A 26,666-nucleotide genomic window follows, 5' to 3' on the forward strand; every position below is an offset into this window, starting at 1 on the left:
ATGGTACCCCTACAGTGTCTAAACAAAACCTTAGACATTGTAAGTGCAGGGTAGCCATAAGAGTATATGGTCTGGGAGTTTGTCAAACACGAACTCCACAGCACCATAATGGCTACACTGAAAACTGGGAAGTTTGGTATCAAACTTCTCAGCACAATAAATGCACACTGATGCCAGTGTACATTTTATTGTAAAATACACCCCAGAGGGCACCTTAGAGGTGCCCCCTGAAACTTAACCGACTATCTGTGTAGGCTGACTAGTTTTAGCAGCCTGCCACAAACCGAGACATGTTGCTGGCCCCATGGGGAGAGTGCCTTTGTCACTCTGAGGCCAGTAACAAAGCCTGCACTGGGTGGAGATGCTAACACCTCCCCCAGGCAGGAATTGTCACACCTGGCGGTGAGCCTCAAAGGCTCACCTCCTTTGTGCCAACCCAGCAGGACACTCCAGCTAGTGGAGTTGCCCGCCCCCTCCGGCCAGGCCCCACTTTTGGCGGCAAGGCCGGAGAAAATAATGAGAAAAACAAGGAGGAGTCACTGGCCAGTCAGGACAGCCCCTAAGGTGTCCTGAGCTGAGGTGACTCTGACTTTTAGAAATCCTCCATCTTGCAGATGGAGGATTCCCCCAATAGGGTTAGGATTGTGACCCCCTCCCCTTGGGAGGAGGCACAAAGAGGGTGTACCCACCCTCAGGGCTAGTAGCCATTGGCTACTAACCCCCCAGACCTAAACACGCCCTTAAATTTAGTATTTAAGGGCTACCCTGAACCCTAGAAAATTAGATTCCTGCAACTACAAGAAGAAGGACTGCCTAGCTGAAAACCCCTGCAGAGGAAGACCAGAAGACGACAACTGCCTTGGCTCCAGAAACTCACCGGCCTGTCTCCTGCCTTCCAAAGATCCTGCTCCAGCGACGCCTTCCAAAGGGACCAGCGACCTCGACATCCTCTGAGGACTGCCCCTGCTTCGAAAAGACAAGAAACTCCCGAGGACAGCGGACCTGCTCCAAGAAAAGCTGCAACTTTGTTTCCAGCAGCTTTAAAGAACCCTGCAAGCTCCCCGCAAGAAGCGTGAGACTTGCAACACTGCACCCGGCGACCCCGACTCGGTTGGTGGAGATCCGACACCTCAGGAGGGACCCCAGGACTACTCTGATACTGTGAGTACCAAAACCTGTCCCCCCTGAGCCCCCACAGCGCCGCCTGCAGAGGGAATCCCGAGGCTTCCCCTGACCGCGACTCTTTGAACCTAAAGTCCCGACGCCTGGGAGAGACCCTGCACCCGCAGCCCCCAGGACCTGAAGGACCGGACTTTCACTGGAGAAGTGACCCCCAGGAGTCCCTCTCCCTTGCCCAAGTGGAGGTTTCCCCGAGGAATCCCCCCCTTGCCTGCCTGCAGCGCTGAAGAGATCCCGAGATCTCTCATAGACTAACTTTGCGAACCCGACGCCTGTTCCTACACTGCACCCGGCCGCCCCCGCGCTGCTGAGGGTGAAATCTCTGTGTGGACTTGTGTCCCCCCCGGTGTCCTACAAAACCCCCCTGGTCTGCCCTCGAAGACGCGGGTACTTACCTGCAAGCAGACCGGAACCGGGGCACCCCCTTCTCTCCATTCTAGCCTATGTGTTTTGGGCACCACTTTGAACTCTGCACCTGACCGGCCCTGAGCTGCTGGTGTGGTGACTTTGGGGTTGCTCTGAACCCCCAACTGTGGGCTACCTTGGACCAAGAACTGAACCCTGTAAGTGTCTTACTTACCTGGTAAAACTAACCAAAACTTACCTCCCCCAGGAACTGTGAAAATTGCACTAAGTGTCCACTTTTAAAACAGCTATTTGTCAATAACTTGTAAAGTATACATGCAATTTTTATGATTTAAAGTTCCTAAAGTACTTACCTGCAATACCTTTCGAATGAGATATTACATGTAGAATTTGAACCTGTGGTTCTTAAAATAAACTAAGAAAAGATATTTTTCTATACAAAACCTATTGGCTGGATTTGTCTCTGAGTGTGTGTACCTCATTTATTGTCTATGTGTATGTACAACAAATGCTTAACACTACTCCTTGGATAAGCCTACTGCTCGACCACACTACCACAAAATAGAGCATTAGTATTATCTCTTTTTGCCACTATCTTACCTCTAAGGGGAACCCTTGGACTCTGTGCATGCTATTCCTTACTTTGAAATAGCACATACAGAGCCAACTTCCTACATTGGTGGATCAGCGGTGGGGTACAAGACTTTGCATTTGCTGGACTACTCAGCCAATACCTGATCACACGACAAATTCCAAAATTGTCATTAGAAATTCATTTTTGCAATTTGAAATTTTTCTAAATTCTTAAAAGTCCTGCTAGGGCCTTGTGTGTTAAGTCCCTGTTTAGCATTGTCTTTTAGAGTTTAAAAGTTTGTTAAAAGTTTGAAATTAGATTCTAGAAACAGTTTTAGATTCTTTAAAAAGTATTCCAACTCTTAGCAGAGTAATGTCTGATACAGAGATGCAGGTGGTGGAACTCGACACCACACCTTACCTCCATCTTAAGATGAGGGAGCTAAGGTCTCTCTGTAATATCAAAAAAATAACCATTGGCTCCAGACCTACCAAAATTCAGCTCCAGGAGCTGTTGGCAGAGTTTGAAAAAGCCAACCCCTCTGATGATGACCTCACAGAGGAAGAAATTAGTGACTTGGAGGCCAATGTCCCTCCTCCAGTCCTAAATAGGGAGAACAGGACCCCTCAAGTCCTGTCTCCAACTGTGTTAGTCAGAAATAGTGAGTCCCTCACAGGAGGGTCCCACATTTCTGAAATCACTGAGGATGCTCTCAGTGAAGATGACCTCCTGTTAGCCAGGATGGCCAAAAGATTGGCTTTAGAGAGACAGCTCCTAGCCATAGAAAGGGAAAGACAAGAGATGGGCCTAGGACCCATCAATGGTGGCAGCAATATAAATAGGGTCAGAGATTCTCCTGACATGTTAAAAATCCCCAAAGGGATTGTGACAAAATTTGAAGATGGTGATGACATCACCAAGTGGTTCACAGCTTTTGAGAGGGCTTGTGTAACCAGAAAAGTGAACAGATCTCACTGGGGTGCTCTCCTTTGGGAAATGTTCACTGGAAAGTGTAGGGATAGACTCCTCACACTCTCTGGAAAAGATGCAGAATCTTATGACCTCATGAAGGGTACCCTGATTGAGGGCTTTGGATTCTCCACTGAGGAGTACAGGATTAGGTTCAGGGGGGCTCAAAAATCCTCGAGCCAGACCTGGGTTGACTTTGTTGACTACTCAGTGAAAACACTAGATGGTTGGATTCAAGGCAGTGGTGTAAGTAATTATGATGGGCTGTACAATTTATTTGTGAAAGAACACCTGTTAAGTAATTGTTTCAATGATAAACTGCATCAGCATCTGGTAGACCTAGGACCAATTTCTCCCCAAGAATTGGGAAAGAAGGCGGACCATTGGGTCAAGACAAGGGTGTCCAAGACTTCAACAGGGGGTGACCAAAAGAAAGGGGTCACAAAGACTCCCCAGGGGAAGGGTGATGAGACAACCAAAACTAAAAATAGTAAAGAGTCTTCTACAGGCCCCCAAAAACCTGCACAGGAGGGTGGGCCCAGAGCCTCTTCACAAAACAATGGGTACAAGGGTAAAAACTTTGATCCCAAAAAGGCCTGGTGTCATGGCTGTAAACAGCATGGACACCAAACTGGAGACAAGGCCTGTCCCAAGAAAGGTTCCACTCCAAACTCCCATCCAGGTAACACTGGTATGGCTAGTCTCCAAGTGGGATCAACAGTGTGCCCAGAGCAAATCAGGGTCCACACTGAAGCTATTCTAGTTTCTGAGGGTGGGGTGGATTTAGCCACACTAGCTGTCTGGCCGCCTAACATGCAAAAATACAGACAGCAACTCTTAATTAATGGGACTAGAATAGAGGGCCTGAGGGATACAGGTGCCAGTGTCACCATGGTGACAGAGAAACTGGTTTCCCCTGGCCAATACCTGACTGGAAAAACTTACACAGTCACCAACGCTGACAATCAGAGAAAAGTACATCCCATGGCAATGGTTACTTTAGAATGGGGAGGGGTCAATGGCCTGAAACAGGTGGTGGTCTCCTCAAATATCCCAGTGGACTGTCTGCTTGGAAATGACCTGGAGTCCTCAGCATGGGCTGAGGTAGAACTAAAAACCCATGCAGCAATGCTGGGTATCCCTGAACTGGTGTGTGTGAAAACAAGAGCACAGTGCAAGGCACAGGGTGAACAAGTAGAGCTGGAGTCTGGAAGAATGGCCCAGCCTACCAAGAGGAAGGGAAAGTCAGTTGGGAAACCAACTGCAACACAGCAAAAGAAAGGGAACCTCTCTTCTCAGGAAGAAGTTCTGCCCTCTGAGGGAACTGAGCCTTTGGAGCTTGAACCTTATCAGGTTGAGCTCTTAGGCCCAGGGGGACCCTCAAGGGAGGAGCTGTGTAAGGGACAAGAAACCTGTCCCTCTCTTGAAGGCCTTAGGCAGCAAGCTGCTGAAGAGTCCAAAGGCAAGAAAAATGGAACGCATAGGGTCTATTGGGAAGATGGACTCCTGTACACTGAGGCCAGAGACCCCAAGCCTGGTGCCACTAGGAGAGTGGTAGTGCCTCAGCTGTTCAGGAAGTTCATCCTAACATTGGCCCATGACATTCCCCTTGCTGGACATTTGGGACAAACCAAGACGTGGGAGAGGTTAGTCAACCACTTCTACTGGCCCAATATGTCCAACATGGTTAAGGAGTTTTGCCTCTCCTGCCCCACCTGTCAAGCCAGTGGTAAGACAGGTGGGCATCCAAAGGCCCCCCTCATTCCACTTCCAGTGGTGGGGGTGCCCTTTGAAAGAGTGGGTGTGGACATAGTTGGTCCACTAGAACCTCCCACAGCCTCAGGAAATATGTATATCCTGGTAGTAGTGGATCATGCTACCAGGTATCCTGAAGCTATTCCCCTTAGGTCGACTACTGCCCCTGCAGTAGCCAAGGCCCTCATTGGTATCTTTACCAGAGTGGGTTTCCCTAAGGAGGTGGTGTCTGACAGAGGTACCAACTTCATGTCAGCATACCTAAAGCACATGTGGAATGAGTGTGGAGTGACTTATAAATTCACTACACCATACCATCCACAAACTAATGGCTTAGTTGAGAGATTCAACAAGACATTAAAAGGCATGATCATGGGGCTCCCAGAAAAACTCAAAAGGAGATGGGATGTCCTCTTGCCATGTCTGCTCTTCGCTTACAGAGAGGTGCCACAGAAGGGAGTAGGATTCTCACCCTTTGAACTTCTGTTTGGTCATCCTGTAAGGGGACCACTTGCCCTGGTTAAAGAAGGCTGGGAGAGACCTCTCCATGAGCCTAAACAGGACATAGTGGACTATGTACTTGGCCTTCGCTCTAGAATGGCAGAGTACATGGAAAAGGCAACCAAAAACCTTGAGGCCAGCCAACAGCTCCAGAAGTTTTGGTATGACCAAAAGGCTGCACTGGTTGAGTTCCAACCAGGGCAGAAAGTCTGGGTTCTGGAGCCTGTGGCTCCCAGGGCACTCCAGGACAAATGGAGTGGCCCTTACCCAGTACTAGAAAGGAAGAGTCAGGTCACCTACCTGGTGGACCTGGGCACAAGCAGGAGCCCCAAGAGGGTGATCCATGTGAACCGCCTTAAGCTCTTCCATGACAGGGCTGATGTGAATCTGTTGATGGTAACAGATGAGGATCAGGAGGCAGAGAGTGAACCTCTCCCTGATCTTCTGTCATCAGACCCAAAAGATGGCACAGTAGATGGAGTGATCTACTCAGACACCCTCTCTGGCCAACAGCAAGCTGATTGTAGGAGAGTCCTACAACAGTTTCCTGAACTCTTCTCCTTAACCCCTGGTCAGACACACCTGTGTACCCATGATGTGGACACAGGAGACAGCATGCCTGTCAAGAACAAAATCTTTAGACAGTCTGACCATGTTAAGGAAAGCATCAAGGTGGAAGTCCACAAGATGCTGGAATTGGGAGTAATTGAGCGCTCTGACAGCCCCTGGGCTAGCCCAGTGGTCTTAGTCCCCAAACCTCACACCAAAGATGGAAAGAAAGAGATGAGGTTTTGTGTGGACTACAGAGGGCTCAATTCTGTCACCAAGACAGATGCCCATCCAATTCCAAGAGCTGATGAGCTCATTGATAAATTAGGTGCTGCCAAATTTCTAAGTACCTTTGACTTGACAGCAGGGTACTGGCAAATAAAAATGGCACCTGGAGCAAAAGAAAAGACAGCATTCTCCACACCTGATGGGCATTATCAGTTTACTGTTATGCCCTTTGGTTTAAAGAATGCCCCTGCCACCTTCCAAAGGTTGGTGAATCAAGTCCTTGCTGGCTTGGAGTCCTTTAGCACAGCTTATCTTGATGATATTGCTGTCTTTAGCTCCACCTGGCAGGATCACCTGGTCCACCTGAAGAAGGTTTTGAAGGCTCTGCAATCTGCAGGCCTCTCTATCAAGGCATCCAAATGCCAGATAGGGCAGGGAACTGTGGTTTACTTGGGCCACCTTGTAGGTGGAGGCCAAGTTCAGCCACTCCAACCCAAGATCCAGACTATTCTGGACTGGGTAGCTCCAAAAACCCAGACTCAAGTCAGGGCATTCCTTGGCTTGACTGGGTATTACAGGAGGTTTGTGAAGGGATATGGATCCATTGTGACAGCCCTCACTGAACTCACCTCCAAGAAAATGCCCAAGAAAGTGAACTGGACTGTGGAATGCCAACAGGCCTTTGACACCCTGAAACAAGCAATGTGCTCAGCACCAGTTCTAAAAGCTCCAGATTATTCTAAGCAGTTCATTGTGCAGACTGATGCCTCTGAACATGGGATAGGGGCAGTTTTGTCCCAAACAAATGATGATGGCCTTGACCAGCCTGTTGCTTTCATTAGCAGGAGGTTACTCCCCAGGGAGCAGCGTTGGAGTGCCATTGAGAGGGAGGCCTTTGCTGTGGTTTGGTCCCTGAAGAAGCTGAGACCATACCTCTTTGGGACTCACTTCCTAGTTCAAACTGACCACAGACCTCTCAAATGGCTGATGCAAATGAAAGGTGAAAATCCTAAACTGTTGAGGTGGTCCATCTCCCTACAGGGAATGGACTTTATAGTGGAACACAGACCTGGGACTGCCCATGCCAATGCAGATGGCCTTTCCAGGTTCTTCCACTTAGAAAATGAAGACTCTCTTGGGAAAGGTTAGTCTCATCCTCTTTCGTTTGGGGGGGGGGTTGTGTAAGGAAATGCCTCCTTGGCATGGTTGCCCCCTGACTTTTTGCCTTTGCTGATGCTATGTTTACAATTGAAAGTGTGCTGAGGCCTGCTAACCAGGCCCCAGCACCAGTGTTCTTTCCCTAACCTGTACTTTTGTATCCACAATTGGCAGACCCTGGCATCCAGATAAGTCCCTTGTAACTGGTACTTCTAGTACCAAGGGCCCTGATGCCAAGGAAGGTCTCTAAGGGCTGCAGCATGTCTTATGCCACCCTGGAGACCTCTCACTCAGCACAGACACACTGCTTGCCAGCTTGTGTGTGCTAGTGAGGACAAAACGAGTAAGTCGACATGGCACTCCCCTCAGGGTGCCATGCCAGCCTCTCACTGCCTATGCAGTATAGGTAAGACACCCCTCTAGCAGGCCTTACAGCCCTAAGGCAGGGTGCACTATACCATAGGTGAGGGTACCAGTGCATGAGCATGGTACCCCTACAGTGTCTAAACAAAACCTTAGACATTGTAAGTGCAGGGTAGCCATAAGAGTATATGGTCTGGGAGTTTGTCAAACACGAACTCCACAGCACCATAATGGCTACACTGAAAACTGGGAAGTTTGGTATCAAACTTCTCAGCACAATAAATGCACACTGATGCCAGTGTACATTTTATTGTAAAATACACCCCAGAGGGCACCTTAGAGGTGCCCCCTGAAACTTAACCGACTATCTGTGTAGGCTGACTAGTTTTAGCAGCCTGCCACAAACCGAGACATGTTGCTGGCCCCATGGGGAGAGTGCCTTTGTCACTCTGAGGCCAGTAACAAAGCCTGCACTGGGTGGAGATGCTAACACCTCCCCCAGGCAGGAATTGTCACACCTGGCGGTGAGCCTCAAAGGCTCACCTCCTTTGTGCCAACCCAGCAGGACACTCCAGCTAGTGGAGTTGCCCGCCCCCTCCGGCCAGGCCCCACTTTTGGCGGCAAGGCCGGAGAAAATAATGAGAAAAACAAGGAGGAGTCACTGGCCAGTCAGGACAGCCCCTAAGGTGTCCTGAGCTGAGGTGAGACTGACTTTTAGAAATCCTCCATCTTGCAGATGGAGGATTCCCCCAATAGGGTTAGGATTGTGACCCCCTCCCCTTGGGAGGAGGCACAAAGAGGGTGTACCCACCCTCAGGGCTAGTAGCCATTGGCTACTAACCCCCCAGACCTAAACACGCCCTTAAATTTAGTATTTAAGGGCTACCCTGAACCCTAGAAAATTAGATTCCTGCAACTACAAGAAGAAGGACTGCCTAGCTGAAAACCCCTGCAGAGGAAGACCAGAAGACGACAACTGCCTTGGCTCCAGAAACTCACCGGCCTGTCTCCTGCCTTCCAAAGATCCTGCTCCAGCGACGCCTTCCAAAGGGACCAGCGACCTCGACATCCTCGGAGGACTGCCCCTGCTTCGAAAAGACAAGAAACTCCCGAGGACAGCGGACCTGCTCCAAGAAAAGCTGCAACTTTGTTTCCAGCAGCTTTAAAGAACCCTGCAAGCTCCCCGCAAGAAGCGTGAGACTTGCAACACTGCACCCGGCGACCCCGACTCGGTTGGTGGAGATCCGACACCTCAGGAGGGACCCCAGGACTACTCTGATACTGTGAGTACCAAAACCTGTCCCCCCTGAGCCCCCACAGCGCCGCCTGCAGAGGGAATCCCGAGGCTTCCCCTGACCGCGACTCTTTGAACCTAAAGTCCCGACGCCTGGGAGAGACCCTGCACCCGCAGCCCCCAGGACCTGAAGGACCGGACTTTCACTGGAGAAGTGACCCCCAGGAGTCCCTCTCCCTTGCCCAAGTGGAGGTTTCCCCGAGGAATCCCCCCCTTGCCTGCCTGCAGCGCTGAAGAGATCCCGAGATCTCTCATAGACTAACTTTGCGAACCCGACGCCTGTTCCTACACTGCACCCGGCCGCCCCCGCGCTGCTGAGGGTGAAATCTCTGTGTGGACTTGTGTCCCCCCCGGTGCCCTACAAAACCCCCCTGGTCTGCCCTCCGAAGACGCGGGTACTTACCTGCAAGCAGACCGGAACCGGGGCACCCCCTTCTCTCCATTCTAGCCTATGTGTTTTGGGCACCACTTTGAACTCTGCACCTGACCGGCCCTGAGCTGCTGGTGTGGTGACTTTGGGGTTGCTCTGAACCCCCAACGGTGGGCTACCTTGGACCAAGAACTGAACCCTGTAAGTGTCTTACTTACCTGGTAAAACTAACCAAAACTTACCTCCCCCAGGAACTGTGAAAATTGCACTAAGTGTCCACTTTTAAAACAGCTATTTGTCAATAACTTGTAAAGTATACATGCAATTTTTATGATTTAAAGTTCCTAAAGTACTTACCTGCAATACCTTTCGAATGAGATATTACATGTAGAATTTGAACCTGTGGTTCTTAAAATAAACTAAGAAAAGATATTTTTCTATACAAAAACCTATTGGCTGGATTTGTCTCTGAGTGTGTGTACCTCATTTATTGTCTATGTGTATGTACAACAAATGCTTAACACTACTCCTTGGATAAGCCTACTGCTCGACCACACTACCACAAAATAGAGCATTAGTATTATCTCTTTTTGCCACTATCTTACCTCTAAGGGGAACCCTTGGACTCTGTGCATGCTATTCCTTACTTTGAAATAGCACATACAGAGCCAACTTCCTACACCACTGTAGAGGACCGTCATAGATGAGGCTGTCGTAGTCGAATGTCATAAAAGAGGCAATCATGGAAAAAGTCACTGCAGATGAGGGCTATCGTAGACAAGGTCATCATAGACCAGGCCATTGTAGATGAGGGCTATCATAGACAAGGCTGTCATAGACCAGGCCATCATAGGTAAGGCAATAATAGTCAACATAGTTGTGGTCGTTGACAAGGTCATCGTAACTGTTAATGATGACAGCGTTTTTTAGGCACCTCACTGTAAGGTTATGAGGATCTCTCTGAGGTGTCAGGACTGAAGAGGGAGTTGAGGGTCTGTTTTTTCCAATTTTCTCTCTCTGTGAGAAGTGCCTTATGAAGACTGATATTAAGACTTTTTATGGCTTTTCTGCGCAACGTCTGGGGACCTTTGGTGTAACCTCTCCCTCTGACCTTTCCTGTGAGGTGAAGGAATCTTCACTCCTCTCATCATCAGTGACAGATTTAAGTTTCTGCAGGAAGTGAGAGTTCTTGAAGGAAAAGTTAGACATATTTTGTAGTCCTTTACCTTGTTTTCTGCTACTCTGACATAATAGTGCCAAGGTTAGAGAAATTAAATATAATCTTGGATGATCCAAAAAGAAGTCATAGCTGAGGAACTGAGCAAAGCTCAGGAAGATTCCGTTCACACGACATGCGGTAGAAAATCTGAGGGACTCAGCCTCCTTTGGGAGTGTTCTAGCGGGTGCTGTCGCCTAATTGGTTATAGTTCAAGTTTGGTCCTTTTCTTAAAAAACGACAGATAGGCTATTAAACTGACTTTTTCATTCCCATTATAGCCACGATAGTGCTATATATACTGCTTTAGTATGGTACCGTGGAACTCCCAATTCGACGGGGAATGAATAAAGCATGTGAATATATAAAAGATCCAATACTGGAGAAATAAAATGTACAGAAAGTCTGATCATGTCAAAGCGGAAGTCAGCAAGATGCTGGAATTGGGCGTCACTGAGCACTCAGAGCCTCTTGGCCAGCCCAGTCATCTTGGTCCCCAAGCCTAATTCCCCGCGTGGAAAGAAAAAATAGGTTTTCTGCAAACTATCGTGGCCTCAATGCTGTGACCAAAACAGATGCCCACCCAATTCCTAGGGCTGAAGAACTGATTGACAGGTTAGGGGCCGGTAAATATATCAGTACTCTTGAACTCTTATCACGGTACTGGCAGATAGGTCTGACCCTGACGCAAAGGAGAAATAAGCATTCTCCACTCCCGATGGGCAATGTCAGTTTACTGTTATGCTCTTTGGATTGAAGAATGTTACTGCCACCTTTCAAAAAAGTTAGTGAACAAAGTCCTTGCTGGGTTACAAGACTTTAGAGCACCATATCTTCATGATATTGCTGTCTTTAGCTCTACCTGGCAAGATCACCTGATCCACTCTAGAAAGATTCTATGGGCTCTGAAAAGTACAGGCCTCACTATCAAGGCGAGCAAGTGCCAGATACGGCAGGGTCAGGTTGTATACTTGGGACACATCTGTGGGTGAAGGCCAAGTTTAAACACTAAAACCCAAAATCCAAACTATTCTGGAATGGGTAGCTTCCAACAATCCAGACCCAGGTCTGTTCATTCCTTGGCTTGACTGGCTACTACAGGATGTTCGTGAAAGGGTAAGACATCGCTGTGGCACCTCCTAAAGAAATGACCAACAAGAAAATGCCCAAAAAGATAAACCGGTCAGTGAGCTGCCAAAAGGCCTTTGCCACCGTGAAAAAAGCAATGTGCTCAGCACCTGTTGTAAAAGCTCCAGGTTACACCAAGCAATTAATAGTGCCAACAGATGCCTCTGAACATGGGATTGGAGCAGTCCTGTCCCAACTCGATGATGATGGCCATGACCAACCTGTTTCTTTCATTAGCAAGAGGTTACTCCCCTAACAGCAGTGTTGGAGTGCCATTGAAAGGGAAGCCTTTTTTGTGGCCTGGTCCCTGAAAAAGGTGAAGCAATACATGTTTGACTCTCACTTCCTTGTTCAAACTGACCACAGGCCATCACAGATGGCTAATTCAGATGAAAGGTGAAAACCCCAAACTGCTGAAGTGATCTATATCCCTCCAGGGAATGGACGTTTAAGTAGAACATGGATCTGGGACTGACCATTCCAATGCAGATGGTCTTTCCAGGTTCTTCCACTTAGAAGATGAAGACTCTCTTGGGAACGGTTAGTTTCATCCTCTTTTTTGGGGTGGAGGATCAAGTAGGGTGCACCCTTTTTGGCAAGGGTAGCCCTCATTGCTTGCCTTGTATCTGATGTGATTTCGACTGAAAGTACACGGGGTTCCTGCTAACCAAGGCCCCAGTGCTCTTTCCCCAAAACTGCACAGTTGTTTTGCCTGTTGGCAAGACCTTTAGCACCCTTTGTAAGTCCCTAGTAAAAAGGCACCCTGGTGCCTAGTGTAGAAGGCTGGCTCATTTTATGGTGTACACCTATGCTGTGGCACCCTTACTGAGTGCAGGTATCCCTTAGTGATAGTGAATAGGTGTCCAGATAGCAGACCCTCTAAAGGGGTAGCTGAGGTGAGCAGTTAAAGCTTATCTAGGAGAAACGTAAAGCACTTGCAATACAAAAGTAGTCAGACAATAATTTAGTCACAAGAACCACACAAGTGTTGCAAAAATAAAGATACTTTATTATAGCACCGCCCCCATAGACCCATTGATAGCCGTGGGGACCATTAAATAACCCTGCCCCTCCCCCCAACCGAGCCAGCTCACCAGTCTCCCTAGGTTCCCACCCTTGGAAGATAGTTTGCTTCTGCCTGGTCAAAGCTTGGCAGGCCTCAGGTCATTCGTGGCGCGACGTTGTATGCTTGCAGGTTGTTTAGAGGCTTGGACTTTACCTCTATTTCTAGTGTATTGTCCTCTCTATATGCCTCTAAGCCCACCTCAATGGTACTGGGTTTGATAAGTTGTTTTTGCTTGCAAATTTGATGCCTCTTAGGGTTGTGGTCTAAAACCTCCTCGAAACTGAGGCTTACGAAATGACCCTCTATATGGTGTAGAATAGAGCGCACCCGTTGCCTTTTGTGTGCCTGAGTCTTTTTTTAGTTTTTCTATTGTTGTGTCTACCTCTGGCCCAAAAATATTTATAAAAGGGCATGTTTAACACAGCCTGTTGTGTTTCTGGTTTAAAACCAGAGGAGCGCAGCCATGCATGTCTACGAAATCTCGGAGCGAGAGGAAACACGTCTGAACCCGACGGTGGAAAGAAAGCAATCTAACACTGGAGTCTATGACCATGCACAATGGAACCGAGAGGAGTCGCCGCTCGATCCCATGACTCTAAAACACTTCTTCAAATAAAAACAACTTGCAACACTCCGAGCCCAACACTAGACGTTGCAATCTATATACATAGCATGTGTATCTGCAGCTACACATGCCATCGAACACATATATGGAAAATGTCACTTACCCAGTGTACATCTGTTCGTGGCATTAGTCGCTGCAGATTCACATGCTGTGCACAATCCGCCGTCTGGTGTTGGGCTCGGAGTGTTACAAGTTGTTTTTCTTCGAAGAAGTCTTTTCGAGTCACGAGACCGAGGGACTCCTCCCATTTCGATTCCATTGCGCATGGGCGTCGACTCCATCTTAGATTGTTTTCCCCGCAGAGGGTGAGGTAGGAGTTGTGTATGCTAGGAATAGTGCCCATGCAATGGAATGAATATGTATGCACATAATAAAGGTTAAAGTAATATATTTACAAATGTACAAATGCTGAAGATCTACTTCTAAACGGCTACAGGCTCCCGGGGAGGCGGGTGGGCGCATGTGAATCTGCAGCGACTAATGCCACGAACAGATGTACACTGGGTAAGTGACATTTTCCGTTTGATGGCATGTGTAGCTGCAGATACACATGCTGTGCATAGACTAGTAAGCAGTTATCTCCCCAAAAGCGGTGGTTCAGCCTGTAGGAGTTGAAGTAGTTTGAAATAATGTTCTTAGTACAGCTTGACCTACTGTGGCTTGTTGTGTAGTTAACACATCTACACAGTAGTGCTTGGTAAATGTATGAGGCGTAGACCATGTTGCTGCCTTACATATTTCGTTCATTGGAATATTTCCTAGAAAGGCCATGGTAGCACCTTTCTTTCTGGTTGAGTGTGCCTTTGGTGTAATAGGCAGCTCTCTTTTTGCTTTAAGATAGCAGGTTTGAATACACTTAACTATCCATCTAGCAATGCCTTGTTTTGAAATTGGATTTCCTGTATGAGGTTTTTGAAAGGCAATAAATAGTTGTTTTGTTTTTCTAATTAGTTTTGTCCTGTCAATGTAGTACATTAGTGCTCTTTTGATGTCTAATGTATGTAGTGCTCTTTCAGCTACAGAATCTGGTTGTGGGAAGAACACTGTTAATTCTACTGTTTGATTTAAGTGGAACGGTGAGATAACCTTTGGTAAAAATTTTGGATTTGTCCTGAGAACGACTTTATTTTTATGTATTTGAATAAATGGTTCTTGTATGGTAAATGCATGAATCTCGCTCACTCTTCTTAGAGATGTGATGGCAATCAAAAATGCAACTTTCCACGTTAAGTATTGCATTTCACAAGAATGCATGGGCTCGAAAGGTGGACCCATGAGTCTTGTTAAGACAATGTTGATGCTCCATGAAGGAACAGGTGGTGTTCTTGGTGGTATGATTCTCTTTAGGCCTTCCATAAAAGCTTTAATGACTGGTATTCTAAATAGTGAAGTTGAATGAGTAATTTGCAGGTAAGCTGATATTGCGGTGAGATGTATCTTTATGGAAGAGAAAGCTAGATTTGATTTTTGCAAATGTAGTAAATATCCTACTATATCTTTTGGAGATGCGTGTAATGGCTGAATTTGATTATTGTGGCAGTAATACACAAATCTTTTCCACTTATTTGCGTAGCAGTGTCTAGTGGTAGGTTTTCTAGCTTGTCTTATGATCTCCATACATTCTTGTGTGAGGTCTAAGTGTCCGAATTCTAGGATTTTAGGAGCCAAATTGCTAGATTCAAAGATGCTGGATTTGGATGTCTGATCTGTTGTTTGTGTTGTGTTAACAGATCTGGTTTGTTGGGTAGTTTGACATGAGGTACTACTGACAGGTCTAGTAGTGTCGTGTACCAAGGTTGCCTTGCCCATGTTGGTGCTATTAGTACGAGTTTGAGTTTGTTTTGACTCAACCTGTTTACTAGATATGGAAGGAGAGGGAGAGGGGGAAAAGCGTATGCAAAGATCCCTGACCAGTTCATCCATAGAGCATTGCCTTGGGATTGATCTTGTGGGTACCTGGATGCGAAGTTTTGGCATTTTGAGTTTTCCTTTGTTGCAAATAGATCTATTTGAGGTGTTCCCCAAATTTGAAAGTAATTGTTTAGTATTTGGAGGTGAATTTCCCATTCGTGGGTTTGTTGGTGATCTCGAGAGAGATTGTCTGCCAACTGGTTCTGAATCCCTGGAATAAATTGTGCTATTAGGCGAATGTGGTTGTGAATCGCCCAATGCCATATTTTCTGTGTTAGGAGGCACAACTGTGTTGAGTGTGTCCCTCCTTGTTTGTTTAGATAATACATTGTTGTCATGTTGTCTGTTTTGACAAGAATGTATTTTTGGGTTATTATGGGTTGAAATGCTTTTAGCGCTAGAAATACTGCTAACATTTCCAAGTGATTTATGTGAAACTGTCTCTGATGTATGTCCCATTGTCCTTGGATGCTGTGTTGATTGAGGTGTGCTCCCCACCCTGTCATGGAAGCATCTGTTGTTATGACGTATTGTGGCACTGGGTCTTGGAAAGGCCGCCCTCGGTTTAAATTTGTACTGTTCCACCATAGAAGTGAGATGTATGTTTGGCGGTCTATCAACACCAGATCTAGAAGTTGACCCTGTGCTTGTGACCATTGTGATGCTAGGCACTGTTGTAAGGGCCGCATGTGCAATCTTGCGTTTGGGACAATGGCTATGCATGAAGACATCATGCCTAGTAGTTTCATTACCATTCTGACTTGTATCTTTTGTGTTGGATACATGGCCTGTATTACTTTGTGAAATGTTTGAACCCGTTGTGGACTTGGAGTGGCAATCCCTTTTGCTGTGTTGATTGTCGCTCCTAAGTATTGCTGCGTTTGACACGGCAAAAGGTGTGACTTCACGTAGTTGATGGAGAAACCTAGCCTGTGAAGGGTTTGTATGACATATTTTGTGTGCTGTGAACACTGTTTTAGCGTGTTGGTTTTGATTAACCAATCGTCTAAGTACGGGAACACATGTATTTGCTGCCTTCTGATATGTGCAGCTACTACTGCCAGGCATTTTGTAAAAACTCTTGGCGCAGTTGTTATTCCGAATGGCAACACTTTGAATTGGTAATGTATTCCTTGGAATACGAACCTTAGGTATTTCCTGTGTGAAGGATGTATTGGTATATGGAAATACGCATCTTTTAGGTCTAATGTTGTCATGTAGTCTTGCTGTTTGAGCAGTGGTATTACGTCTTGTAACGTGACCATGTGAAAGTGGTCTGATTTTATGTAGGTATTTATTGTTCTGAGATCTAGTATTGGTCTCAGAGTTTTGTCCTTTTTGGGTATTAGAAAATACAGTGAGTAAACTCCTGTGTTTTTTTGTTGAATTGGTACTAATTCTATTGCGTCCTTTTGTAACAATGCTTGAACTTCTAGTCCTAGAAGATCTATATGTTGTTTTGACATATTGTGTGTTTTCGGTGGGACGTTTGGAGGGAATTGGCGAAATTCTATGCAATAACCATGCTGGATAATTGCTAAGACCCAAGTGTCTGTTGTTATTTCCTCCCAAAGTTTGTAAAATTGGCTTAGTCTTCCCCCCACAGGTGTTATGTGATGGGGGATGTGTGACTTGTGAGTCACTGCTTATTTTGAGGGGTTTTGGGGCCTTGGAATTTTCCTTGATTTTTTGGGAATTGGCCCCCTCTAAATTGCCCCCGAAAACCTCCCCTCTGATATTGACCCTGGTAGGTAGGCCTTGTTTGTGAGGTTGTGGTTTCTGTGGGTTGACCTCGAAACCCTCCCCTAAAAGGTGTTTTCCGAAATGTGCCTCTGCTCTGCGGGGAGTAGAGTGCGCCCATGGCTTTGGCTGTATCGGTGTTCTTCTTGAGTTTTTCGATGGCAGTGTCTACCTCCGGCCCAAACAATTGCTGTTCATTAAATGGCATATTGAGCACAGCCTGCTGGATTTCCGGTTTGAACCCAGAAGTGCGCAGCCATGCGTGCCTTCGTATTGTGACTGCAGTGTTTATTGTCCTTGCAGCTGTATCTGCTGCATCCATGGAAGACCGTATCTGATTATTTGAGATACTTTGTCCTTCTTCCACCACCTGTTGCGCTCTTTTTTGGAACTCCTTGGGTAAGTGTTCGATGAAATGTTGCATTTCATCCCAATGAGCCCTGTTGTATCTTGCCAAAAGTGCTTGTGAATTGGCGATACGCCACTGATTTGCTGCTTGTGCTGCAACCCTTTTTCCCGCAGCATCAAATTTGCGGCTCTCCTTGTCTGGAGGTGGTGCGTCGCCTGAGGTATGAGAGTTGGCTCTCTTACGAGCTGCCCCCACAACTACTGAGTCTGGTGTTAGTTGTGTTGTAATATATATTGGATCAGTGGGTGGTGGCTTATATTTTTTCTCCACCCTTGGAGTTATGGCTCTGCCTTTAACTGGATCCTGAAATATTTGTTTTGAATGTCTTAGCATTCCTGGGAGCATGGGAAGGCTTTGATACTGGCTATGGGTGGAGGATAGGGTGTTAAAGAGAAAGTCATCCTCAATTGGTTCCGAATGTAAGGACACATTGTGAAACTCGGCTGCCCTTGCGACCGCCTGTGTATAGGATGTACTGTCCTCAGGTGGTGACGGTTTTGTAGGATAAGAGTCTGGGCTATTGTCAGACACTGGAGCATCGTAGAGGTCCCATGCATCGGGATCATCCTGACTCATTGTGGTATTAGCTGGTGAGTGCATCAGTGGTGGAGTTGTTGCTGGTGATGCATGTATTGATGGTGGTGGAGACGATGGTGGGGTTGTTTTCTTTGCCACCTTTGCCTGTGGTTGCTTGTCCTTTTGTTGAAAGGCAAGTTTCCTTTTTATTTTGATTGGGGGAAGAGTGGTTATCTTCCCTGTGTCCTCATGAATATGAAGCCTTCTTTGTGTGTAGTCAGGCTCTACAGATTGAAGCTCCTCGCCAAATCAATGTAATTGGGAGGTTAATCCTTGTTCCTCTGTATAGGAACTAGTTTTCGGTTCCGATGCTGGCTGTTTCGGAACCGAAACCTTTTCAGAAGTCTTTTTAGGCTCCGAAGAAACCTTCTTTGTTTTCGGCGTGGTGTCTCGGTGCCGAAATTCTTCGGTGCCGCTGCCTCTGTGCCGAAGTTTCTCGGAGCCGCTGTCTCGGCTCCGAGGTTGCTGTGTGGCGGTATCTCGACCGGAGTCGGATGACTTCGACACCAGCATGCCCTTTTTCGGTGCCTTGGATGGGTCACCTATTTTTCGGGTTAAGCCATGGCCTGTTGGCGGTGGCGTCCCCATGGCTTTTGTAGACTTCTCGTGAGTCTTGATTTTCGACGTCTTACTCACGGTTTTGGTTGTTTCTTCGGTGTCGAGTTCTTCTGAATCCGACTCGCGGACGGAGAAAGCTTCTTCTTCCTCCTCGAAACGATCTTGACCTGTCGGCGTGGACGCCATTTGTCGTCTCCTGGCTCTTCGGTCTCTCAGCGTCTTCCTCGACCGAAACGCTCGACAGGCTTCACAAGTATCCTCCTTGTGCTCGGGGGACAAGCACAAGTTACAGACCAGATGGTGATCCGTATACGGATACTTGTGATGGCATTTTGGGCAGAAGCGGAATGGGGTCCGTTCCATGAGCCTTGAAGTCGCACGTGGCCGGGCCGACCAGGCCCCGACGGGGGATCGAAAAAACCCCGAAGGGCCACCGGAGCTCTTCAAAATTCAGTGTCGATTTGTTCTAACTAACCCGATACCGAACGCAAACAATACCGACGTTTTTTTCCGAGATTCTAACTAACTTTCCGACCCGAAACACGTAGCGAAAAGGAACACGTCCGAACCCGATGGCGGAAAAAAAACAATCTAAGATGGAGTCGACGCCCATGCGCAATGGAATCGAAGTGGGAGGAGTCCCTCGGTCTCGTGACTCGAAAAGACTTATTTGAAGAAAAACAACTTGTAACACTCCGAGCCCAACACCAGACGGCGGACTGAGCACAGCATGTGTATCTGCAGCTACACATGCCATCAAACATATATATATATATATATATATATATATATATATATATATATATATATATATATATATATATATATATATATATATATATATATATATATATATATATATATATATATATATATATATATATATATATATATATATATATATATATATATATATATATATATATATATAAATAAAATAACTTTCTTTGAGCAATGAGCAGATATTTGCAGACCTCCCTGCACAGTATTTTACCTGATCTTCACCACAAATCACCCTAAGACCACATCTGCCCACCATATGACCCATTCCCCTATAAACGACCTCATAGGAATTTTAATATGTATTACCTGAAGTTTGTCATCCACTAGTAAGAGTACTTTGGCATAATCATTATCCATAATAGGCAGCAGCAGAGACTGGAGGATGGGGCGTTGCAGAACTGGTGGTGCCACGTGACTCCATTTGCCAAAGATTGGGTTAAAAACATACAGGGAGCTCCTTCCAGTTTCCTAAACAAGGAATGACAAGAGGAATGTTGCCATCAGGTGATTGAGAGACTAAATAACAATGATGAAAAGGGAAGAGAGGCTTAAAGCTAGTTAGAGAAACAAAAGGAAGAACACATTAAAATAGCAAGTCTGGAAGAACAGCTGAGAGGAAAAGCATGGAAAGAAGCTGGAACTTGAAATATACCAGAGAAAGAAGGCTAATACAGTCGCTAACAGAGTGACAAAAGATGCCATTTAGCCAATAGTGAAAGCGTAAGGATAAAATCATGATGTCCTGAAAAGGTGGTGTACAGGGGCTTGGGGATGTGGGTGTGTGCATCAGTGTTTAATTTTATCAACTGCCTTGGTACAATAGGCAAACTAAAACTGTGTTACGTTCAGCTAGGTGCACCGGTTTGCTTTCACTACGTAGCCACAGAAAATTGCTGAATGAAATCGGAGAGTGTCCCTGCCTTAAAAGGTGCTTGAAAGACCTCTACCCAAACATGTTATCTGTTTCCTGGCTCTGTTTTTCCACTTAAGCAAAAATGCACAAGAAACAGACGAAGGCTGAATTTCACCAACACAAACCACATTGTATTTCTTAATTAGTTACAGTTCGTCTTTCCAGGTTGAACACACCACAATATTAACATAGATGTAGGCAGCAAATGTATAAAAAAAAAAACTTACAAATGTATAAACCCAAAGAATAGAAAAATACAGCCACTTTTAGAAGGGGCTGGCAAAGAATGTATTTGCAGCTGAGATGATGGGCATAAATCAAGCTCTGATGTAGTAAGAAAGATTCTAACTTTCCAGAAGACGGACCCGACCTTCAAAGCACAAATATCACTTATGACAGTACTTTGCCTTTAGCTTTTTAGCCGCGCTTAAGGAGGTGCAGAGGTAGAATAAAAATATACAGGAGAAACTGCAGTAAGTGTGTAAGTTAAACTCCCCTCATTTACATGCAAGATTTCAGTACTGGGCAATGAGCGGCTAAGACCTTACTGCTCCCAAATCTGTGCTTGCAATCCAACAGCAGTCTCCCGCTTTTCCCTCCCCTCCAACCTACCCACATTGGCTCATCATTAAATAAGCTCCATTGCACAGGTCTGAGTTCCATGGATGAAAGACTGGTCTTTGTATAGAAACTGTGGGGCAAAGGTTAGCAGTACTGAAATTACTCGATTGTTATTACTCTTTTCTTTTATTACACATAACATCTTGAGAAACAATAGTACATCATCTCTTTTAATGGGAAAATGTAAAGACATTTAGTCAAGAAACTGTAGAATCATGTTAATAGATACTTTACCAGCAAAACAACTTCTGCCCCAGTATGAGAGCATACAAAATTACTACTCTTTAATTCTCATGATTCTCAGGACCTTGGCAAAGAAATGTCATTTTTGGCCTAGAAAATGATGTTATTCAACACGGCATGGCTGATTAATCAACAGCATTGAAAGTGATGTCTGCCACACTGTTTGCACCATCTGTATTGAGTAGCTTAAGGGGCTACATATTATAGTATGCCAATGAAAGTGGACAGATTCTGGATTAGGGTGGATATTGTTAGAAGTTAATTTTTATTTGTTTTCTGGCCCTATAGTTTACTGTGGAATTTTCCCTTTATTAGGTCAAGCGCTTTTCGACCTGTTGTAATTATTCTGTGGGCTTTTAACCATGCCCATCGCTTTCACTGGTTTGTGGGCTTGCCTTTCAAAAAACCCTTGATGTCATTGGTAAATGCTTCACGTTTGTCCCACCTTCGGGACGTTTTGTTACCACCTTGCAGACTGACTCTGTTACATGGATTATTGCATGATTGCCTATATACTTCAGCACGGGCAAACTTTTTTTTTTTTGGGCCTCTCCCTTTCGTGCTCCACGGCGGCCATGGTGCTCACAGCGCAGAACTGCGCGAACTCCATAATGGTGGCAATGAAGCGCTTGTCACACTGTTACCAAATCAAAGTCATTTCTTTGGCTCTCCCATTTACACTCAATAGCTTTCACGAAAACACTTGTAATTGATAAATGCTTTACGTAAAAAACACAGACATCCTCAAAGACTCCAGACACAGCAGGAGAGCCGATACTACAATAATCCCTGCAGTCAGGAAACCTGCCCCATAATGCTTTCCAAACCATTACTTTTAGAAAAGTTTTTTGCTCATAAATCAGCCTGTGGTACCCAAGGACAATGGGACCACCTTCAAAACGTTCACGACAATGTGCTCTTTCTGTCTACATCATTTCTGGGTCCACAATCCAAATTAGTGGGGACCCCAAAATAGTAGCCCCTCTCACCATTCAGTGTCTTTTTACGTGCTCTCATTGTTGGCACTTTTGTTTTACAGCTGGGAGTAGTTTGTGTTTTAAAGGCCTTGTTTGTAATGTCATTGGAGTAGGCCTGCTAGCGTTAAAAATGTGTAATGTGCTATGCCTTCTATGGGCTAAATATATTGTTATATATGTAATTGTATTGTAATCGTATTTATATAGCGCTTACTACCCCTGACGAGGCGTCGATTACTTTCAGACATTTTCTTTTCATGTGGGTATGCCCTCTATGGGCTTACTATATGGTTACATGACCATGTTTCTTACAAATGCTATTTTCATTGTGGTGTCCTCTAGGGGCTATTCTGAGCATTCCAGTCTAATGCCAAAAGTTCATTTCTGATAAAGGGTTTTATTGGGTGTAAAGAAATGGCTCCCTGTTGCAGTTACCCCCCACTTTTTGCCTGATGCTGACTTGACTGAGAAGTGTGCTGGGACCCTGCTAACCAGGCCCGAGCACCAGTGTTCTTTCACCTAAAATGTACCCTTGTCTCCACAATTGGCTATTACCTGGCACCCAGGTAAGTCCCTTGTAACTGGTACCCCTTGTACCAAGGGCCCTGATGCAAAACGTTCACGACAATGTGCTCTTTCTGTCTACATCATTTCTGGGTCCACAATCCAAATTAGTGGGGACCCCAAAATAGTAACCCCTCTCACCATTCAGTGTCTTTTTACGTGCTCTCATTGTTGGCACTTTTGTTTTACAGCTGGGAGTAGTTTGTGTTTTAAAGGCCTTGTTTATAATGTCATTGGAGTAGGCCTGCTAGCGTTAAAAATGTGTAATGTGCTATGCCTTCTATGGGCTAAATATATTGTTATATATTGTATTGTATTGTAATCGTATTTATATAGCGCTTACTACCCCTGACGAGGCGTCGATTACTTTCAGACATTTTCTTTTCATGTGGTTATGCCCTCTATGGGCTTACTATATGGTTACATGACCATGTTTCTTACAAATGCTATTTTCATTGTGGTGTCCTCTAGGGGCTATTCTGAGCATTCCAGTCTAATGCCAAAAGTTCATTTCTGATAAAGGGTTTTATTGGGTGTAAAGAAATGGCTCCCTGTTGCAGTTACCCCCCACTTTTTGCCTGATGCTGACTTGACTGAGAAGTGTGCTGGGACCCTGCTAACCAGGCCCGAGCACCAGTGTTCTTTCACCTAAAATGTACCATTGTCTCCACAATTGGCACTTACCTGGCACCCAGGTAAGTCCCTTGTAACTGGTACCCCTGGTACCAAGGGCCCTGATGCCAGGGAAGGTCTCTAAGGGCTGCAGCATGTTTTATGCCACCCTAGGGACCCCTCACTCAGCACAGACACACTGCTTGCCAGCTTGTGTGTACTGGTGGGGAGAAAATGACCAAGTCGACATGACACTCCCCTCAGGGTGCCATGCCAACCTCACACTGCCTATGGCATAGGTAAGTCACCCCTCAAACAGGCCTTATAGCCCTAAGGCAGGGTGCACTATACCACAGGTGAGGACATAGGTGCATGAGCACTATGCCCCTACAGTGTCTAAGCAAAACCTTAGACAATGTAAGTGCAGGGTAGCCATAAGAGTATATGGTCTGGGAGTCTGTCAAAAACGAACTTCACAGGTCCATAATGGCTACAGTGAATACTGGGAAGTTTGGTACCAAACTTCTCAGAATAATAAACCCACACTGATGCCAGTGTTGGATTTATTAAAAAATGCACACAGAGGGCATCTTAGAGATGATCCCTGTATTTTACCCAATTGTTCAGTGAAGGACTGACTGGTCTGTGCCAGCCTGCTGCTGAGAGACGAGTTTCTGACCCCATGTGGTGAGAGCCTTTGTGCTCTCTGAGGACAGAAACAAAGCCTGCTCTGGGTGGAGGTGCTTCACACCTCCCCCCCTGCAGGAACTGTAACACCTAGCAGTGAGCCTCAAAGGCTCAGGCTTCGTGTTACAATGCCCCAGGGCACTCCAGCTAGTGGAGATGCCCACCCCTGGACACAGCCCCCACTTTTGGCGGCAAGTCCAGGAGAGATAATGAGAAAAACAATTAGGAGTCACTGGCCAGTCAGGACAGCCCCTAAGGTGTCCTGAGCTGAGGTGACTCTGACTTTTAGAAATCCTCCATCTTTGCAGATGGAAGATTCCTCCAATAGGAATAGGGATGTGCCCCCCTCCACTCAGGGAGGCGGCGCAAAGAGGGTGTAGTCACCCTCAAGGACAGTAGCCATTGGCTACTGCCCTCCCAGACCTAAACACACCCCTAAATTCAGTATTTAGGGGCTCCCCTGAACCTAGGAACTCAGATTCCTGCAACCTAAGAAGAAGAGGACTGCTAAGCTGAAAAACTCTGCAGAGAAGACGGAGACACCAACTGCTTTGGCCCCAGCTCTACCGGCCTGTCTCCCCACTTCTAAAGACACTGCTCCAGCGATGCTTTCCCCAGGGACCAGCGGCCTCTGAATCCTCAGAGGACTGCCCTGCTCTAGAAGGACCAAGAACTCCAGAGGACAGCGGCTCTGTTCACCCAAGACTGCAACTTTGTAACAAAGGAGCAACTTTAAAACAACTTGTGTTTCCCGTCGGAAGCGTGAGACTTGCTGCTCTGCACCCAAGGCCCCGGCTCGACTTGTGGAGATCAATCACTTCAGGGAGGACTCACCGGCGACTGCAAGACCGTGAGTAGCCAGAGTTGCCCCACCTGAGCCCCCACAGCGACGCCTGCAGAGGGAATCCAGAGTCTCCCCCTGACCGAGACTGCCTGCTCCTCAGATCCCGATGCCTGGTAAAGACTCTGCACCCGCAGCCCCCAGGCCCTGAAGGATCCGAACTCCAGTGCAGGAGTGACCCCCAGGAGGCCCTCTCCCTTGCCCAGGTGGTGGCTACCCCGAGGAGCCCCCCCCCCCTTGCCTGCATCGCTGAAGAGACCCCTTGGTCTCCCATTGATTTCAACTACAAACCTGACGCTTGTTTGCACACTGCACCCGGCTGCCCCCGTGCCGCTGAGGGTGTACTTTCTGTGCTGACTTGTGTCCCCCCCGGTGCCCTACAAAACCCCCCTGGTCTGCCCTCCGAAGACGCGGGTACTTACCTGCTGGCAGACTGGAACCAGGCCACCCCCTTCTCCATTGAAGCCTATGCGTTTTGGGCACCAATTTGACCTCTGCACCTGACCGGCCCTGAGCTGCTGGTGTGGTAACTTTGGGGTTGCTCTGAACCCCCAACGGTGGGCTACCTTGGACCCAAACTTCAACCCCGTAGGTGGTTTACTTACCTGCAAAAACTAACAAACTCTTACTCCCCCTAGGAACTGTGAAAATTGTACTGTCTAGTTTTAAAATAGCTATATGTGATTTATATGACAACTGTGTATGCTATTTTGATTATTCAAAGTTCCTAAAGTACCTACCTGCAATACCTTTCATTTGAAGTATTACATGTAAATCTTGAACCTGTGGTTCTTAAAATAAACTTAAATACAAAAACCTATTGGCCTGGAATTGTCTTTGAGTGTGTGTTCCTCATTTATTGCTTGTGTATGTACAACAAATGCTTAACACTACTCCTTTGATAAGCCTACTGCTCGACCACGCTCCCACAAAATAGAGCATTAGTATTATCTCTTTTTGCCACTATCTTACCTCTAAGGGGAACCCTTGGACTCTGTGCATACTATTCCTTACTTTGAAATAGTGCATACAGAGCCAACTTCCTATATTGGGTTTACATGATAATTGTATATGTTTTATTAATCTTTCCTTATTGCAATTAGAACCATGGTTCAGGTCAACTTAACATGCTTATTACACTGTTTGAACACTCTTGATATGTTTGGGCGACCCTTCTAGTTTATTTCTCTCGTAACTCCTCTGTGGCTGTCTTCTGTCTTTTTTGGGGGGAATTGTGTTAGCGAGCCAGGAACTCTGATGGAACTCGGATGGTGGGATGGTGAAAGTGGTAATCTGTTGGATTTAGCAAAGCAGATTTAAATTAGGAAGCTAAATGGCAACATTTTCATTTTTGGCTGTAGATAGAGGAAGAAGGTAAATGGAAATTGTTTAGTTATATGCCGGGCCACTGGAATTATGTGGCAGGAAAATAAATTATGAGCCAGGGTTGACCAACGTATGTGGCAAGAAAAGTTCAGATATGAATTTACAACACAAATAGCTCTAACTCAAGCAAATGCAAGACCTGTTGCATTGCATATGTTTTTTTTTTCTGGGTTGTGCTTTGCTTTAGCTCAGAGTTCTAATCTGACTCGTGTCAGTATGTGCTTGGACTCTGGCCTGGTATGTAGGCTGGTCTGTGAGCTCTTAGAAAGTTTGGAGAATGGAAGACTCAATACTTTCTCTTCATATTGTCCTGCCTCATTTTTCACACTTAAAACAAACTGCTGGGGAGCACTGTTGTTTCTGTATATCACTCATGAGTTTTTTTGCACTAATCTAATATTGCTATCTTGCTCTAATCCTATAGTGCCTTCAGAACCGCCATGATCTCTTATTAGCGCTGCTGGACTCAGGACAGATCTTGACACCTGAAGAAGAGTGTCTACT

General features: G+C 46.2%; 1 protein-coding gene across 2 annotated transcripts in view; it reads right to left on the bottom strand.

Annotated features, from left to right (window-relative positions):
- EMC1 (ER membrane protein complex subunit 1) overlaps window positions 1-26,666 on the bottom strand; it is a 621,514-nt gene that overhangs the window by 183,555 nt on the left and 411,293 nt on the right. For both annotated transcript variants that reach the window (XM_069240148.1, XM_069240147.1), the window contains one exon: window positions 19,625-19,786. In XM_069240148.1, the coding sequence (XP_069096249.1) occupies window positions 19,625-19,786 (162 nt within the window). The remainder of the gene's footprint in view (window positions 1-19,624; window positions 19,787-26,666) is intronic.

This window comes from Pleurodeles waltl, chromosome 6, assembly GCF_031143425.1.
Source record: "Pleurodeles waltl isolate 20211129_DDA chromosome 6, aPleWal1.hap1.20221129, whole genome shotgun sequence".
NCBI lineage: Eukaryota > Metazoa > Chordata > Amphibia > Caudata > Salamandridae > Pleurodeles > Pleurodeles waltl.